General features: G+C 52.9%; 1 protein-coding gene across 2 annotated transcripts in view; it reads left to right on the plus strand.

Moving 5' to 3' along the window:
* Positions 1 to 3580: 3580 nt before the first annotated feature.
* The window catches only part of IGDCC4 (immunoglobulin superfamily DCC subclass member 4), a 39093-nt gene continuing 26065 nt past the window's right edge, over positions 3581 to 16608 (plus strand). The window contains exons 1-3 of one of the 2 annotated variants that reach the window (XM_059697863.1): positions 3581 to 3727; positions 13188 to 13538; positions 14409 to 14550. In XM_059697863.1, the coding sequence (XP_059553846.1) occupies positions 3661 to 3727; positions 13188 to 13538; positions 14409 to 14550 (560 nt within the window). In that variant the 5' untranslated portion in view covers positions 3581 to 3660. The remainder of the gene's footprint in view (positions 3728 to 13187; positions 13539 to 14408; positions 14551 to 16608) is intronic. The other variant, XM_059697871.1, reaches the window with a different exon arrangement.

Consider the following 16608-nt stretch of genomic DNA (forward strand, 5'->3'; position numbering starts at 1 on the left):
ACTGGGGATTGAGCCCACAATGTGGGCATGTGCCCTTGACCGGTATTGAACCCGGGACCCTTCAGTCTGCAGGCTGACGCTCTATCCATTGAGTCAAACCAGCTAGGGCTATAACTAAGCTGTTTAATGGTAAGAGCCATGACAGTAGCTATTGATGTTCATTGGGCATGCTCACTGCCCTCCACGGCCTTCTACACGAGCACCCCATACACATTTGGAGGCATTCCGTGATACTATTTGAAGGGGGGAAATAAGAATATTTTATGAATTGGTTTAAAAAGAAAGAAATTAAAACAAGTGCCATATCCACTTTTAATGGTGTGAAGTCTTTGGAACTCCTGGTGAGAAATGTGCATCATACCCCAGCCCTCTTGTTTTTCCCACTGACCAAGCTGCGGCCCAGGGAGAGGAAAGAAGTTGCCCCAAGTCACCTAGCAAATCGGTAGCAGAGCCAGGACAGTGTATTCCTTACACTGGATTTGGCTGGCCTGACCCTGTCAACCCACTCCACACCTGTGTGCTGAGATATGAAGACAGAAATGAACTGGATTTTTGTGTGTGGCTTGTGGAATTAGTAACACTATATGGTGACACCTTGTCTGTTCTTTTATTCATTCAATTGAGAGTGAAATCATCAACTGCTTTCTAGGCCAGCAGTCGCCAACCTTTCAGACCTCACGGACCACCAGTGGTCCGCAGACCACCGCCTGGTGACCGCTGTTCTAGGCAACATGTAAGGCCTTCCCCATCTGGTCCCAGCTTCCCTGCTTGGCTTCCTCTCCCACCCCTGTCCTCCTTCCTGCCCAGTTTACACTTCTTACATTTTGCTTACACTGGGTTCAGGTATTTGTTTTCACCAGAAGCTTTCTCTGCCTCCCCCCAAGTCTGGCCAGGGCGCCTCTCCTTCCTGTGGTCCATCACCGCCTGAATCATACAGTATTACAGCTGCTTTCTCCTTGTCTGTTTCCTTCACTAGATCAAGTGTTGTGCAGGCAAGAATCAAGTTCACCACTGTGTTCCCAGGGCCCAGAGCAGGCCTGACCCATTACAGGTGGCCCCTGACTGTCCGTGCGGTTAATTATTGGCCCTGCCATTTCTGGAATACTTACGGTGCTCTCACACCACAGGGCCTCTGCAGAGGGTGTTTCTTTCCTTCACCCCTTTGGTTCTATCCTCCTTAAATGGTTAAGATCCCGGTCAAACATCTACAACAATCAACGGTCCTGTGAAGACTTCTTCCTCAACACCCCACCACACCCTCCTTCTCTTGCTCCCATCCTCCCAGCCACCCCATGCCACTTTGGATACTGTTGTCCCTGTGGGTAGTGACTTGTATCTTTTATCCTGGCCACTGGCACCTACACAGTCCCAGATACTGGTCTAACTGCTTAGAATTCAGCAGTGAACCTAACAGACCAAAATCCCAGTCCTCATGAAGCCACATTCTGGTTGGGGGGGGGGACAGACCATAAGTAAAATGTAGAGCATGTTAGAAAGAAGCGAGATAGGGAGAATGGGGGAAGTTGTGAGGATGGGAGGGTGGGGGACAGAATTTCAGACTTGCACTAGCTGGGCAAAGGTCTGGAGGCAGGAGGGAGGGGTCTGGTCATGATCAAGTTACAGTCAGGAGGCTAGTGTGGCCTGAGAGGTGGTGAACAAAGGGGATGGTGTGGGAGGGGAGGTCAGAGAGGTAAAACAGGCCTCCAGATCAGACTTTGGCTTTTGCTCTGAGCTAGGAGGTCCTGGTAAGTGTTGAGCAGAGAAATGACACGATCTCATTCACATTTTAACAGAATCACTTTGTTGTTGTTGTTAATCCTCACCTGAGGGTATTTTTTTCCATTGCTTTTCAGAAAGTGTGGAAGGTAGGAAGAATTGAGGTGGGGGAGGGGAGAGAGAGAGACATCAACTGGTTGCCTCTGAACCTGCTACCCAGGTACATGACCTTGACCGGGAATTGAACCAGCAATCCTCTAACCACCAAGCAACACCGACTAAGGCCAGAATCACTTTTTATTCTGTTTTGAGAAAAGACAGAAGGGAGATAAGGACAGAAACAAGGAGACCTGTGAGGAGGCTACTGCCACAATCCATGTAAGAGGTGCTTGGATCAAGGTGGTCGTGGGAAGACAGAGCGGGAAGGATATGAAAAGTAAGGGTCAAGGATAACTCCAATGTTTTGGATCTGAGCAAGTGGACGAATGGAGCTGCTAGGAACTGGATGGGGGAAACTGTGGGAGGGTTTAATAGGGAAGATCGGAGCTCAGCTTTGGACATGTTAAATTTGAGAGGCCTATAGACAGCCAATGAAAATGTTGAGCAGGTAGCTGGATATGTCTGGGGGTTCAGGGGTCATGGTCCAACCTGGAGGCCTACATTTAGGCATCTTCAGTACAAAGGTGTCACTTAAAGACTTGATGATCAGATAACATCACTAAGAGAAGCAAGTGGGAGTGATTGGCTAAGTGAAATGCTGCTGATGGGCCTGTCAATGAACGAATAAATAAATGCCAGATCCCATTAGATCTGCAAAATAGAGGTCATTATTAAGGGTTACCTAGCAACAGGTGGGTAAGGCGCCTACTGGGCACAGAGACAAAATGGCTCTAAGTCATGGGAACCCTGGAAACATAGGGAATAAAGAACCACAGCATCTTGGTTTGGAAGGGACCTTAAACAGGTCATTTAACCTGCACTCCTCTCCCCACCCTAGCCTGAAGATGGAATCCCTGGCTTTAGAACAAGAAATATCTGTGGGATCCTGAGGCAGCCAGTCTGGCTCGCACAGAGAAGGCACAGTTGCAGAATGAGTGGGGAATGACCTTCTGGGGTCAGAAAACCAGGGTTCTGGTCTGGCATCTGCTGCCCCCGGACTTCATGTCCTTGGGCAAGTCTTCACCTCCTCCAGCCTCAGTTTCCCTATGTGTGAAATGAAAGCAATCAAACCGTCCTTGTCCCTTTCAGGTTTGCAGAGACTTCTGACTGTGACAGGGCTGGGGCTGGGCAAATGCCCTGCCTGGGCTGGTCACTGCAGCAGCAGCAGAGCCTCAGCTTGGATGGCGATGGAAATGGCCCGAGGAGGGAACCGTCTTTTCCTCCGTGTACCTGTCGATGCAGCAGGGTTCAGGGCAGGACCTGGGCTGGGATCGGCTGGGCTTCGAACCCAGTCCTTGCATCTGCCTCCATGTAGCCTGGAACCGAGATGGGGGAGACCCCGAGGCAGCGACAGGTTAAAGAAACGGAGACATCACGGCAGAGAGACCCGCGGACCCAGAGACAGAGTAAGAGGCAGACCGAGAAACACGCGGCCCAACACGGGCCCGACGCGACCCAGAGTGGCCAGCCTACGGGCGCAGAGCGGAGGCCGGCGCGGCGCAGGGTCCCGGTGCCCGGCGCGGGGCTCCGGCGGGGCCCGGGAGGCCGCGCTCGCCAGACGCCACCCCCGCCCCCTCGGCCGCTCGCCCAAGATGGCGATGGAGGGGCGGGCGAGGCGGCCGCAGCCCGGGCCCCCGCGCCGGCCCCCGCTCGGGACCGGGCCCCCGAGGCCGCGCCCCCGCCCGCGGCGCCGCGCCTCCCCAGGCCACTGACGCCCGGCGCGCCCTCCCCCGGCGGCGGCGGCCGAGGCGCGGGGCGGCGGAGGCGGGCGGCCCGGCCGGCCCCATGGCGCGGGGGGACGCGGGCCGCGGCGGGCTGCTGGCGCTGACCTTCTGCCTGCTGGCCGTGCGCGGTAAGGGCGGGCGCCCCGCCGGGGGCTGCGCGGGCGGTGGGGCTGGCGCGCGTCCTGGTCCCGAGCGAGTGGCGAGGTCCGCGAGGCACGGGCTGCGCGTCCAGGTCCCGGGGATGCCGCGCCTGGGGTCTGCGAGCGGGCGTTCGCGGCTCTTACTAGTCCGCAGGGGGTGTGTGTCCTTGGTTTTCGGAGTCCTGAGTGAGTGAGTGCGTGCGCGCGAGCGTGTCTGTGTCTGTGTGTGCGTGTGTCTGCGTGTGTGTCTCTGTGTGTGTGCCTGTGTGTGTCTGCGTGTGTGTCTGTGTCTGTCTGTGTGTGTGCCTGTGTGCCTGTGTGTGTCTGCGTGTGTCTGCGTGTGTGTCTGTGTGTGTGTCTGCGTGTGTCTGTGTGTGTCTGTGTGTGTCTCTGTGTGTGTCTGCGTGTGTGTCTGTGTGTCTGTCTGTGTGTGCCTGTGTGTGTGTGTGTCTGTGCGTGTGTGTCTGTGTGTGTCTGCGTGTGTCTGTGTGTGTCTGCGTGTGTCTGTGTGTGTGTCTGTGTCTGTGTGTGTCTCTCTCTGTGTGTGTGTGTGTGTGCGCGTGCGTGCGAGCTGGCCGAGGGTGGGGAGGGGGTTCTGCGGGCGTGCGTGTCCGCAGTGCGTGCCCCGGCCTCGGAGTGGCATCGCGGCTGTGGGTTTGGTGCTGGTGCCTCGAGCGGGGCGGGCTTCACCTTGCCCGCGTGTCTCCGGGTGGAGAGCGTGTGGGAGAGCCGTGGGTGTGGGTGTGGGTGTGAGTGTGGGCGTCTGCACCTCCATCGGTGTCGGGAACGTGTGTAATTGTGTTTATGAGGCTGAGCTAATATTTGGCCTTGGCTGTTGGGAGTGTCCTTGCCCGCGGTGGGGGGACAGAGCGGGAGATTTCTGACTGAGCAGGGTAAGTGGGTAAGTGGTGGTCAAACACTCAACTTTGCCCAGAGGGTGTGGTCCCCGGAGCCGGTGTATGTGTGGGAGTAGCGTTGCTCCCCCAAGCCCGGGGCCTGGAGTGGGCTGCGGGAGAGGGCAGGGAACCAGCTGCTTTGTGGACGCATCCAGTTCTCACTCTGGGGATGGGACGCGTGTCACTCCGGCCCCAACCCCCCAGGGGCAGATCGGAGCAGCGTGGCCGAGGTCGGCAAGGCCTCCTCCAGCCTCCCACCTCAGTGCAGGGCGCGGGCAGGAGTCAGAGCTGTCCGCGCTGGAGAAAGGGCTGCGGCCGGGGCGGAGACCCGAGTCGCTATGCCTAGGGTTCCTTCTTGCGTCCCTAGCCCTTTCGCTTTCTGTCCCATGTGAGTTTGGGGGGCGGCCCATGGGGAAGGTAGGGGGTAGGGCTGGGGAGGGGGAGGGGCTGCCCGCTTTGTTCGCCCGGTTCTTGCCTTCCCTTTGGAGAGGAGAGCTGAGGACGTGTCCGAGGCAAGTCGGGGAGGGACTTGGAGGCGGGATGGGGGTGGGGAGGGGGATTTCTCTCCAGCTGCTGCGGCTTCCAGAGAGACTCAGCCAGGCCACGTGGGAGGGAGCAGGGATGGCGGAGGGGGTAGGAACCTTACCCTGGTCAACCCCATGCCCATCTCCTGGAAACCCAAACTGCGGGATCTGCTGGGACCCTTCTCTCCCTACAAAGACACGCCCCTTTCTAGGCTGACTGCCCACCTGGCTGGACCGCCAGGGGAATGGGGAGGGCGGGTTGTCAGGTGAAGGGGCAGAGCACATCTCCTGGAACCCAGGAGATAAGGAACAGCTGTGCCCCTGTCTCCGGCTTTTCCAAGAGCTCCAGACAACAAGGGCTCAGTGTCACCCAACAAAGTGGGACCAGGCCTGGGAAGTGCAGGGAGCATTATGAATCCTGGTGGGGTCTCTGGCCAGGGGCTCAGTTTGCCTGGAAGACCTGGCCTCTGTCTGCTCCGGAGCGCAGGGCACCAGGCAGTGGCGGGGACAGATCTGGGGCTCCCTGGACAGCAGTGTGTGTGGCTAAAGCAACTACTCTACCAGCCTTCAGGCCCCAAACCTTTGCTGTACAAAGCTCGGCCCCCTTGGGACACCTTATAGAATTCTGTATAGCCACAAGGTTGCTCATTCATTCATTCAACAGATATTTACTGAGCACCTTTTATTATTATTATTATTATTATTATTAATTATTAATTATTAATTATTATTTGGCTAGCATGTGCCCGGTGCCTAGAATATAGTAAATAAGGTGGCAGGCTTGGCCCCTGGTGCCAAGCTTCCAGTCTGGTGGGGAGAGACTGACAGGTACTCTGGAAAGGTCAGGAAAGGTTTCCTTCAGGAAGCAATGGGTAATGGAGCTCCATGCAGTGCCTGAGTTCACCCTTTAGAAGGGGAGCGGTGATGGAGAACGTTTTCTAGAGAGACCAGCATGTGCAAACGCTCAGAGGTGACTTAGTTTGAATGAAGGTAAATCCGGCTGGAGTTCAGAGTGGAGCAGGTTGGGGAAGGGTGGGATGGGCCATGGAGTATCAAGGGAGAAAGGGGTGGTGCCTGGAACCAGCTTACGAAGGGCCTTGTAAGCCCCCGCAAGGTTTCTGAGGCCCCAGGAGCCCGTGGTGGGTTTTCAGATCAGCTTTGCATCAGCTCACTCCAGCCAGTGCAGAGAATCGATTGGGCAGGGCTGAGGCTGGAAGCTCTAGCTCCTTGGGAGGCTGTCCCAGTAATCCAAAGAGGACGGTGGCCACTAGAGTGGCAGTTGGGGTGGCCAGAGTAGCTGGATTCTAGAGATATTTAGGGAGAAGAATCAGTAGGACTTGAAAATAAATTGAGTTTGTAGGAGACGAGGGAAAGGGAAGTAAAAAAATAATAGACACTTCAGCAGAACAAAGGGCTGGGGTCAGGATAGTGCCTGCCCCTCTCCTCTAACACTCCCCTTGAATCAGGGACTGGGAACTGGGGAGACTTTTTTGTTGGAATGGAGTTGGTGCTGGAATACTCAGTGTGCTGTTTTCATCATATACAAGAAGTGGGGCTCTCCCTTTCACCTAGTCAGAGAGCCAGAAGTCAGTAATAGAAGACCTCCAAGAACATGGAAACTGCTTTCTTCTCACCCAGAAACTGCTTCTCTCCCATCCCTTTCTCAGTCTGGAGGCTCAGAGGCCAGCCTCAGTCAGTTGTAGTATTGGGTGGCCTTCTCTGACCCCGTCTTGGAGTTTAGGAGCTAGGTGAAACGTGCTTTCTCTTAATAGTGAATCTTGTTTTTTTATCCTCACCTGAGGATATGTTTTTGCTGATTTTTGAGAGAGCGAGAGAGAGAGAGCGAGAGAGAGAGAGAGACATTGATTGACTCCTATATGTGCCCTGACCAGGAATGAAACGCACAACCTTTTGGTATATGGAATGATGCTCCAACCAACTGAGCCACCTGGCCAGAGCTCAATAGTGAATCATATCCAGAAGTTATATAAACCCTCAGTGATCCTGTATGTACTTTCATGGCCCAATTAATCACACATAATGTATAAATTAGCATTTCCTTTTTTTCTCCTCAAGATACCTCTTTCAAGTTCAGTGATCTCACAATTAGAGCATCATTGAATGTCAGCACTGAAGGGAACTTAGAAATAATTTTAGCATGAACCCATTTTACAGATGAGAAAACTGAGTGACTTCCCAAAGTTACATGAATAGGGACTGAGCTGGGGCTGGAACCAGTCTCCTGGCACTTGGAACAGCCAAACTGCCCAGGACTTGGTACACACACACTCTCCGCACTCCCTCCCCCTCATATAAGAAGTTATCAACTTTGGGCTTGGCCCCCCCTCAGTTGGTGTGTCTGGACTCTGGAATCCACCCTTCTCCTCCCATCCCCTCTTCCCAGTGCCTCCTGTTCAGCCTCCACTGTTTCTGAGGTATAGCAACCAGACTTGACACAGAATTCCAGATGCAGAACAGATGTCATTGCCAGGCTTGCCTGGGGGCTCCCAGCTCCCTGGGGTGGGAGAGAGAGGAGTAAGAGCAGTTCTGGTGGGGGAGGCCCCAGCCTGGTCAGAGGGGAGTGATTGGAGCTGCAGGGGAAGAAAAACCAGAGAGAGGATGTTCTAGGCCTGACATGCAGAGAAATGGAATCCTCATCTTCTGGACTAGCTGGGCTGCCAGCTAATACTGTCTTGCTGCTGAGGTTGAAGCATCCTTTGAATTTGAGGGGCTTTGAGGTCATTGGGCTCAGGAAACAGAGGTTCAATAAGCTCTCTCTCAGATGCAAGCTGGTGCAGAGACACGACTTGTAGATGATTCGATAAGGGGCTCATTACTTTGTGCTCTGGCAAGTGAGTGGAGCATATAGGTAGAAAAAGGTGGGCACAGGAGAAAGATAGTATTAATCATACAAGGCATACAGCAGCACAGGTGAGGTAGTGAGCTCCCTAGTCCTGGTAATGTTTAAGTACAGAGTTTTGTCATTGTGAGTTTGCTGCTCTGACTCTGTGCTTTTAAGTATTTTGTTAGGTGTCTATTAGGTGCCACATAGTATGCAAGGCAGTTTCCACCTATATTATTCACTTAATCTCCAGTCCTGAGGGAAATTCCTATAATTTTTACAGATACGGAAATGGAGGCTCAGAAGAGCATGAGGGGCTCTGTGTTGTATCTTCTTTTTTTTAAAAAAAAATATTTTTATTGATTTTTTACAGAGTGGAAGGGAGAGGGATAGAGAGTCAGAAACATCGATGAGAGAGAGAGACATCGATCAGCTGCCTCTTTCACACACCCCACTGGGAATGTGCCTGCAACCAAGGTACATGCCCTTGGCCGGAATCGAACCTGGGACCCTTCAGTCCACAGGCTGATGCTCTATCCACTGAGCCAAACCTGTTAGGGCAGTGTTGTATCTTTTTGAGCATGTTCTGTGTGTGCACTCATGTGTTCAAAGAATATTTTTTGAGCACCTACAATATGCCAGGCACTGTTTTAGGAACTGGGGATTTAGAAAGCTGACGAAGACATCATCTTGAGCTTGTGGCCTAGTTGGGGAGAAAAGGAAATCAAAACGTTAGAATGATAACTACCATGATCAAGGTGCCCAGGGTCTTATAGGGAAGAAAAAAGAGAGGCATCTAAATCAGACCCGATGGCCCAGCTATTGGAGGGAGAGGGAGCAGCATGAGTAACATACGGAACAGCAGCGTTTCAGAGGCCTGGAAGGGGTCTGGTCTGGTGGGGACAGAGGTCTCCGGAACGGGAGGGAGGCAGCTGAGTGTGGCTTTGCTGTCAAGTCAGCTGAAGGGGGTGCTCCTGCTTTGCTGGTGTCCCAGGCAACCGTCTGAAGCTCTCCTTCCAGCTGTTAGTGGGAGGGGCTTAGTGTGTGGTTAGGGAGGCGGCCAAGGTGGGGGGCAGGGAGGGAGGTTTCTGGAAAAAACTGACTTGTGTCTCCTGGGAAAGGAGAGGGGATGGTGTCATGGAGAATGGCCCTAGATCAAAAACAAGTTGTAAATCTGCTGGGCCCCGAAGTTCAGAAGTGACAAGGCATTGATGCTTGTGGCAAGTTCTTGGCTTAATTAAGGAGGCATCTGGCTTCGCTCCCCTCCCCCCACCCGCCTCTTTCCTGCGAGTTCACTGAAAAATGGAACCCTGGCTCAGGCCAGGCCCCTGCAAATCCCCCTAAACAGCACGGAGCGGGCCCTGGGGCTCAGCAGCATCTCCCCTTTCTGTCTGAGTTCTACTTGGCCTCATTAAATCTAATTTATCCTGTAAATGGGTAAAATAATTTGTCAGCAAAAGGAGATTGAGAGACGGCCGTGGGGCTCCCAAGCATAGCAGCTCTGCGTCTCTGGCAGGGTCTCACCAAGGAGACAGAGGAGACTGGGAGAGGGAGGCCCCCTGGAGGCAGAAAGCTGGCGGGCAGCAAGTGTCCATTGTGTCTGCCCCAGCCCTGAGAGGGGCAGCTGAGAAATGCCTGTGGGAGGGGCTTTGGGGGTCAGCCATGGGGAGGTTGGGGGCGGGCAGGAAAGGGCTGGCCACAAAGCCACTGGACAAACAAGGCCCACTCCCCAGAGCATCACTTTTACGAAAAGATTTGATGGTGTAGAAACCACATTTATATTAAAACAAACATTGTTTGTAATGAGCACAATGCAAGATGTGCCAAAGGTTTAAAAGAAAACCATTTCGGGCCGTCAGCAAGCCTCCTGAGGCTGCTCCTCTCTGCTGCTGGGCGAATTTTGGTGAAAATGAGAAATGTGGAGATTCTTCATTTTTAAAACTGTGGACATGGAGGCTGAAAGGAGGAGAGTACTAGGTCAAGGCCTGGTCTCCTAAGTCCCAATGTCCATCTGGGCAAGAAGGATGGATTTCCAAGTGGCTGGGTGATGTGAGACTCAGGAAAAACTTCACGAGGGAAGACGGGGGCAGCTGCATGGAGGGCCAGCGCCTGGGCTGAGTCCCTAAGGACGCATGTCCGGGCCACAGAGGTTGGGGCACTGAGGCAGAGAGAAACCTCTTATCCAGGAGCAACTGCCTCCAAGAGCGGTGAGACCCTCCTTCTGGGCCTCAGTTTCCCCCTCTGTAAAGTGAGGAATCTCAGGCTTCCCCACGTGGGCTCGGGCTCCTGGCACAGCCCTGGACCCTCCTAGGTTCTCGCTGCATGTTCATCACTGTTGGTTTCCCTGTTCTGCCTCGTTGGGTGCTGCTGGGCTCCTCTAAGGTGGGGAAGCCAGACATCTGCTGATCCACGAATATTCAGGAAGGGAATCGAGCCTCCTCTGGGCTCCCCAGCCAGCCGCCCGGCCAGGGCCCCTCTGGCCGCTGTCCTGCTTGCCAGAGCCCAGGCTGCTGACATACCCAGCAGCTGCTCCGGCCCCAACTGTTCACATTGTTTGTTAAGCGCAGCAGGGGATTTTCCAAGCGCCGGCCGTGCTTTGAGGGGGTGGGGGGGGGGGGGCGGGGGGCGGGGAGGCTGCCAGAGGGCTCAGGGTTTCATGTCAGTGGGGTTTTTCTCCCCTGAAACTCAAACCGGCTGATTAGCGGCTGGAACCCGGCAATTGGAAGCCGCTGGGTTGAGAGCCCAGACTTGCCTGCGTTTGAATCTTAGAATCTCGGGCTTCAGAGATAGAAGGGACTGGATGTTGAGAACAGCCATTACCATGTGTGCAGCCCCGTTCAGTGCCTTTAAAGAATGAGCTCCCATTCCTTGATTGGTGCCTGCTGGGCTGGAGCCCTGACTCACATCATGTCGTTTAATCCTCCCAAGCCTGGTGATATCCTCTTCGTTTTACAGATGTGGAAACTGAGGCCCAGGAAGGTTAAGTGGCTTGCCACACAGCTGGTAGGTGGAAGAACAAGATTGGAACCTTGACCTTCTATGCCAAGGTCAAATACTCTTTCCACCACAACAAATGGCCTGCAATGATGTGAATGCCAATTTTGTTTCCCCAATTAGAATGGAAACTGGGTGAGGGCAAGGATGCCTTCTCCTCCCTGCACCCACTGGTAATGCTGAGCCTAGCTGTGTAGCTGGAGGTGCCAGCTGAGCCTTTCTGATAGATTAAGAGACCTGGTTCAGGCCATGCCTGCCTGTCCTTCACACTGCAGCACCAGAGCCCTGGCCTCCTTATCTTAGCCAGCTTGCACTTCTCCCCTCAGTCTTGTTCTTCTTGGAGTTACAGTGGGAAGGGAGCCCGGGGACAAACGGGGATCTAAGCGGAGGTATCTGTGTCCAGGTTTCAACGAGTGTGGCAGAGACTGGGGAGCATGTGTTCAGGTGTGAAAGGCTGTACCTACAGTTTGTGTGTATATGTTCAGATGATGCTCTATGTTTCTTCAGCAATAGGTATGTCTAGTTCATTAATAATCCTAAAATCACAGAATTTCAGACATCACCCCTACATCTGAGTAAACGAAGTCGAGAAGGAGAAGTGACTGGCCCAAGGCGACACAGCTAGACTATGACAGAGCTGGGTCTAGAGCTGAGGGTCCCTGATTTCCTCGCCATTGTGCTTTCTGCATGCCCCACATGGCTCTGGCAGGCCAGACCTGCCTTGTAATGAGTATGGGCCATTGTCACTGGTTCACTGACACCTCATCCTGCCCTGAAGGAAGGAGTCAGGCCAAAGGATAAGAAGTGATGTTGGCCATTGAGCTTTTATGGGACAGGGAGGCAGCAGGTCAACCCTCTGGGAGACACACTGGGAGAACCAATTTCTCTGAGAGTGATGGTTCCTGGCACTGCTGAAATGCTGGTCAAAATAATAAATACGGATTGGCCATCGTGTGTTTTGTTTTGAGATGGCATTTCCTTCCTCCATTGTTCCCTTTGTGACAAGGACAGTGCTCTCCTGGCGCCTCTGGAGACTGGGTTCTGGCTCTGGCTTGCTGTCTGGCCCTGGGAAATGCGCTGCAGGAAGAAGTGCTTAGCTTCCCAGCCCCTGGGGCAGGAATGGGTCGGGCTATAGTGGTCAAGACAATCTGTAAGGTTTCAGGGGAGGGAGTGACATCACTGAGCCCCCGTTCTGTGCCAGGTCAGGCACTGTGCTGTACTCCTTCCCACACGTCATCTCATTCCGTGCTCACAACAACCTTATCAGAAGCCGTTATTGTGTCTTGTTTTCAAAAAATATATTTTTATTGATTTCAGAGAAAAAGGGCGATGGAAAAGAAATAGAAACATTAAGATGAGAGAATCATTGATCAGCCGCCTCCTGCACGCCCCACACTGGGGATCCAGCCCACAATCTGGCCATGTGCCCTGGCCAGGAATGGAACCGCAACTTCCTGGTTCATAGGTCGATGTTCAACTACTGAGACACACCGGCTGGGCTGTCTTGTTTTTCATTGAGATACAATTCACATACCATAAAACTCACCCCTTAAAGTGTACAAATCAATGGTGTTTAGTATATTCACAAGGTTGTGCAACCATCACCATTATCTAATTCTAGAAATTTTTATCACTTCAAAAAGAAACATTATATGTCCCTTAACCGTCACTCCTCATTCTTCCCTCTCCCCCATCCCTGGCAACCATTAATCTACTTTCTGTCTCTCTGATTTGCCTGTTCTGGACATTTCATAATAATGAGATCATGCAGTATGCGGCATTTTGTGACTGGCTTCTTTTACTTAGCATAAAGTTTTCAAGGTTCATCCATGTCAAAGCACATATCAGTTCTTCATTCCTTTCGGTGGCTGAGTATTGTATTTATCCATTCATCAGGTGATGGGCATCTGGGTTATTTCCACTTATTGCCTATCATGAATAATGATGCTAAGAACTGTGTTTTAGTGGGTGAGGACATTGAGCAGCTGGGGAAGATGGGCACGGAGAAGTGCAGCAGTTTGCCCCAAATCTCAGTTAGTAAGGGACAGAGCCAGGATCCAGACCCCAGTCTTCCTATGAGACCTCTTTCTCCACAATGTGTTCCAGGTCCTGGGTGGGTGACTCAGGAGCTGGGGCCCGGGGAAGGTGGGAGGACACATGCTGATGGCCCAGGTGTCCCCTCCTCTACGCAGGGGAGCTGCCATTGCCCCAGGAGACAACCGTGGAGCTGAGCTGTGGACCGGGGCCAGTACAAGTGGTCCTGGGCCCAGAGCAGGTGGCGGTGCTGGACTGTAGTCTGGGGACCGCCGCGGCCGGACCCTCCACCAGCGTCACGTGGAGCAAAGACGGAGGTGCCCTGCTGGAGCACAGCCACCTGCGCCTGCTACCCAATGGCTCCCTGTGGCTGTCCCAGCCGCTAGCACCCAATGGCAGTGATGAGGCAGCCCCTGGAGCCTCAGATGTCATCGAGGGCAGCTATTCCTGTCTGGCCCGTGGCCCGCTCGGAGTAGTGGCCAGCCAGGCTGCAGTGGTCAAGCTTGCCAGTAAGTACCCGTATCGGGGGACTGAGCTAAGACCGGGGAGGCCTGGGGTGTGGGAAGTGGGATCCTGGTTGTTATCTGCACAAAGGCCGATCTTTTCAGCTCAGGCCCCTTCCCTTGCCTTCCTGGTATTGTATTGTCTGCCTCACTGTTCATTAGTCCCATTTCTCCACTCCTGTTCTTGCTCCTTTTCTTTCCCATGGAGTTTGAGAGTCTAAAGTTGTGCTCTCCAGGAAGCCTGCCAGAGGGGCTTATAAGAGTATGGGAGCCCTAACTGGTTTGGCTCGGTGGATAGAGAGTCGGCCTGCAGACTGAAGGGTCCCAGGTTCGATTCTGGTCAAGGGCATGTACCTTGGTTTCGGGCACATCCCCAGTAGGGAGTGTGCAGGAGGCAGCTGATCGATGTTTCTCTCTCATCGATGTTTCTAACTCTCTATCCCTCTCCCTTCCTCTCTGTAAAAACTCAATAAAATATACTTTTTAAAAAAAAGAGTATGGGAGGCACAAAGGTGGCTCTCCAGAGAGCTCCCCACCTCACAGGAGGTGGAGTATGTGGAGTCAAGCCCCACTGTCCAGTCCACCCTTTGGGGGCTCTCAGGAGGCCCAGGTCACCATGAAATAATTTTCAGGACAGAAAAAGTGTGCATCTTACTGTGGGCTGACCATGATTCTGATGTTAAGCCCGGGGACTTTGGAATTCACAGCATCTAACCAGTAATGACCACTCTTATCTTCTCCAACTGTGTCTCTGTTGGTCTGAATTGGCTCTGCGTGTATTCTGTCACCTGTGTCTCTCGTGTGTGTTTCACTGTCTGTGCGCGCTGTGGCCTCTCTTCCCTGTCCCTGCCTGTGTGTCGTTGTCCTCATCCTCAGCGCTCGCAGGCTTCTCTCTGCACCCGGAGTCTCAGACAGTGGAGGAGAACGGGACCGCTCGATTTGAGTGCCACATCGAAGGGCTGCCAGCTCCCAGCATTACTTGGGAGAAGGACCAGGTGACAGTGCCTGTGGAGCCTCGGTGAGTGCCCTGCAGGGGAGTGGAGAGTGGGCCCAGTGGGCAGGCCAGGGAGGGCTCAGGGATGCTTAGAGTCAGGAAGCCTCCATTTGCTGAAACTGACTTAGGAGCCAAACACTGCCTGACTCTCAGCTCATTTCTGGTCCCAAGGAGAAGTCAGGCAAGAAGTTTTTGCTCTCTGAGAGGAAACGCCTGTCCCCGCCGCCCCCCTGCCCCCAAGCTATGGAGCTTGGGTAGGGAGTAGTGATAGAGTCCTTCAGAGCATCTCTAGTCCAAACACTTGCTTTATTGAGGACCTTCAGGACCAGAGAGGAGCTGTGGTTTATCCAAAGCCACACCATGAATCTCTGGCAGCATGTTTATTTGTTCAAGGCCCCACGGCTGCTGGAAAGATATTCTCTTTGCAAGGTTCTTCTGGGGTTTCTACCTCTCTTCCTCTCTCAGGCCATCCAGTAGCATCTGATAAATGGGTTGTGGGGGGTCCTTCCTGTCTCAACCTCCTCTCTCCCCATGAAGTCAGTGGGCAGAGGGCGCCATGCCAGGGAAGCGTTTCTAAGGTGGAAAAGAAGCAGAGGCCGAACCCTCTCGTGGCCTCCTGGGCAGGCCCCGATGTACCTGCAGCGGGACCAGAAGGCATGAGGCTCATTCACATCTGAGCTGATCTCATGACTCGGTTGTCATCCCATGGATTCTCACATCCATGGAAATGTGGCTCCACAGGCCTTTCCCAGCCTCTGGCTACCTCTCTCCAGCTGTAGTTACCTCCTCACCCTCTCCTGGTGGAGGTGGGGTTCCTTCGGCTCAGAAACACTGGTTTTCAGATCTCCCTGCCCTGGGACTAACCTGTCTTGAGTGTGTTAAGTTGTCCCAGTTCTTCCTACTTTTGCCCATGTCTAGGTAGGGGTGAAAGTGTAGGAGAAATTTCTAAGTAGAAAAGCCACAGGACACATCTCTGTAACAGTTGTGAAGGAGAAAGGAGGGAGAGAAGTCAAGATATAAGCCACCATGTTGACTTTGGTGATTGGTTAGTCCCATTGGTCCTCAGCAAGTCACTTCTCACTTAAGGGAGGGGAGGGGGGGGGATGAAAGAATTGGATTAGATCATGGTTTCCCAAAGTGTGTGCTTTGCAGAAAATTAGTCCCAAAAGAGACCTTTTTTTGAGGGGGAGAGGGGGGGAACTATTCTGTAGTCAAGGTCAGGAAACTGCCTATAAATCTCTCTCTTGGAATTGACAAGGCACTGAGAAGTCCTATATAGAAAACCTGTTTAACTTGTTTAACCAGACACTTCCTAGACTCATCTGCCCAGAGCCCCTCTTGCAGCATTCCATGAATGAGCATTCCTAGGGAGTGGACCATGGAATACTGACATTTTAAGTTCCATGCCTTTCAAATGTGAGGCTGCTCACTGCTCTCTGGTGGTGCTTGCTGGGAGTTGGTGGGTTAGAACCAAGTGAGAGCCTACTCCTGGCAGCCGCCTCCCTCCTGAGAGAATGGGAGAGAGGAAAAACCACTCAGTTAACCCTTCATCCTTCGAGGTAGGTATTTCTTATCTTTCATATTATCCTCTTTTAGTGTATATTCCTAGAAAATGCATTTTCAAATTCATATAAATAAAAAAGAACGAAGATTACTCATCATCCTGTCACCCATAGAAAGCCACTGTTAGTTTTGATGTCTATGCTCTGGACTTTCCCCTGTATGTTTATACATATTCTCTTGAGAAATTGTACATACTGGTTTTTTGTTTGGTCATTTTTTTTTTTTAATTTCAGAGAGGAAGGGAGAGGGAGAGAGAGAGAAACATCAATGATTAGAGAGAATCATTGATCAGCAGCCTCCTGCATGCCTCACGCTGGGGACTGAGCCCATAACCCAGGCATGTGCCCAGACAGGGAGTCAAACCATGACGCCCTGGCCCATAGGTCGATGCTCAACCACTGAGGAGACGTGCTGGCCAGGCTCAGTCATCTTTGTGTGTGTGTGTGTGTGTGTGTGTGTGTGTGTTTTACAAAAACAAATATGGGGTTATATTTCAACTTTTACTTTTTTTACTTAACA

This window comes from Myotis daubentonii, chromosome 1, assembly GCF_963259705.1.
Source record: "Myotis daubentonii chromosome 1, mMyoDau2.1, whole genome shotgun sequence".
Classification (NCBI taxonomy): domain Eukaryota; kingdom Metazoa; phylum Chordata; class Mammalia; order Chiroptera; family Vespertilionidae; genus Myotis; species Myotis daubentonii.